This window comes from Octopus sinensis, linkage group LG4 (assembly GCF_006345805.1).
Source record: "Octopus sinensis linkage group LG4, ASM634580v1, whole genome shotgun sequence".
In the NCBI taxonomy this organism is placed as follows: Eukaryota; Metazoa; Mollusca; class Cephalopoda; order Octopoda; family Octopodidae; genus Octopus; species Octopus sinensis.
In genome coordinates, this window is record NC_043000.1 from 149,609,403 (window position 1) to 149,611,902 (window position 2,500).

The window sequence follows — 2,500 nt, forward strand, 5'->3', positions numbered from 1 at the left end:
TGTTGTGAATGTTATATTCAAGTCATTTATTAATTTTGTCTGAGGACCCTGTTAAATAAATAATAGATATAATTATATTAAGATAGGATATTCAAGGAAAACAATTCAAAATAAGTCATATCTTTATAGTGTCATATTCATATCACTGAAAATCACAATATATATATTATAAAACAAGTGACTACAAATAAAATTATAAGATTGAGTGAATCATTTGGCCTAAATGAAAGAAGGAAATCTTTTTAACAAATATTTACAGGAACTATCATAATTAATATCATAAGGAAATATTTATATCTAAGAAAATTTCAGTTAGTATAAAATACTATCACCCTTCAGTGACGTCAATAACAACAATAGATAATGAACTTTGATATGACTTATATCAATCTAAACAGAATCAACAAGGAAAAGCAATAATTAGAATTAACTGATGATAGTATGTAACGGCCAAGATGTGATGGAAGATGTTAATGAATGATATAGTAATAATATTAATTCATGTATAAGGTGCAAAATGAAGTTAGAGGTAGATTAATTGAAAAGTGTTGTTTTCTAAACTGTCAGTATACAACTACATGTATCTCAAATCAATATATTTTTTCTGTTGCACATCAGATGGATCATGTGTGCTTCATTTCTTTCCAGTCTCCCCAAGTTGTCTCCATTCAAAGGGTTAACAAGGGACGAAATGACTAGGAAAATGAGTTTCTCTAACGGCAGCGTTTCCTTGATATCTCTGATCTTTCTCATTAACTGGAACCATTTCACTTGATATACATCCCTCATCTTTAATACTCTCCACCAACATTTTACATTGCGCCCTCATCTTTAACCACCAAATTAACTCTCCTCCTTCACAACTATACATCTCTCACTCTCCCCATGCACTACACCACCTTCCTCTCTCTCCACACTTTCACAACCTCCCAACCATACATTGTATCTCTCTCTTTTCTTTCTCTCTCTATCTCTCTCTCTCTCTCTCTCTCTCTCTCTCTTAGTCTTATACTTTCCTTGTCTACTGATTTATCATTATTATTCTGGTGGCATGTAAAAAGCATGCAGTACACTCTGTTAGGTAGTTGGCATTACTACCATGGCAGCACACTCTCCAGATCTGTAAAAATTGACGGCGAAGTCGATACGCGCATCGCAAAGGGAGCTCAGCATTCAAGCGGTTACGGGAATCTGTGTACGTGTGTGTGTGTGTGTGTGCATATATATATATATATATCTTTACTTGTTTCAGTCATTTGACTGCGGCCATGCTGGAGCACCGCCTTTAGTCGAGCAACTCGACCCCGGGACTTATTCTTTGTAAGCCCAGTACTTATTCTATCGGTCTCTTTTGCCGAACCGCTAAGTGACGGGGACATAAACACACCAGCATCGGTTGTCAAGCAATGCTAGGGGGACAAACACAGACACACAAACACACACACACACACACAACACACACACACACACATATATATATATATATTATATATATATATATATATATATTATATATATATATATATAATATATATATATATATATATATATATATATATATATATACATATATACGACAGGCTTCTTTCAGTTTCCGTCTTCCAAATCCACTCACAAGGCATTGGTCGGCCCGGGGCTATAGTAGAAGACACCTGCCCAAGATGCCACGCAGTGGGACTGAACCCGGAACCATGTGGTTGGTTAGCAAAAAGTTTGTATGACTGTGTTTAGCAGAATATATTAATCAATAAAATTGATTAATATATTTATTATATGTTTAGAAGAATATATTTATGAATGAAATTCCCGTTTTATCATTAGCAATTTTTACAATTCAACAATTTAACAATTTTACAATATCGAAATTAACTAATACTTTCATGCGTCACGCAGTCATCGAGTTTATGTCGTGACAGTCATGTTCCACAATTGGCTTTACAATCTTGACATAAACTAATACTTTCAAGTGTCACGCAGTCATCAGGTTTATGTCGTGACAGTCATGTTCCACAATTGACAACTGTCAAATGTGGAACACGACTGTCACTACATAAACTTGATGACTGCGTGACACATGAAAGTATTAGTTTATTTCGATATTGCGAAATTGTTGTGCTGTAAAAATTGCAAATGATAAAACGCGAAAATCAGACTTAGTAGGAATTTTATATCAGTGAGGTGGAGTCCGGTGCACATTGATGCCGTCGAGAGGTAGGGCGCCCGAAACAGCGTGCATTCGCTCCTGGTGACCCCATACACTTGCTGGCTTCCGGTATGCGGAGTTCTCAACTAGTAGCACTTGCATGTGCACGTTGTCTGCAAAACATCTAAGACCTTGTGGTAGGTAACCACTGACAAAGCGGAAAGACGGTTAGGCATCTTGGAAAGACAAGAGGACTGCTCGGAAAGACGAGCGGACAATGGGAAAGACTATCGACACCAGGAAAGACTGGCGGAGGCTGCGGACTTACGATCCTCGCCTATGTAATATATTGTAACG

General features: G+C 36.6%; 1 protein-coding gene across 1 annotated transcript in view; it reads right to left on the reverse strand.

Moving 5' to 3' along the window:
- LOC115210944 overlaps positions 1-2,500 on the reverse strand; it is a 35,101-nt gene that overhangs the window by 1,050 nt on the left and 31,551 nt on the right. The window contains exon 4 of the mRNA XM_029779734.2: positions 1-48. This exon is cut by the window's left edge and continues 1,050 nt beyond it. Within this exon, the coding sequence (XP_029635594.1) occupies positions 1-48 (48 nt within the window). The remainder of the gene's footprint in view (positions 49-2,500) is intronic.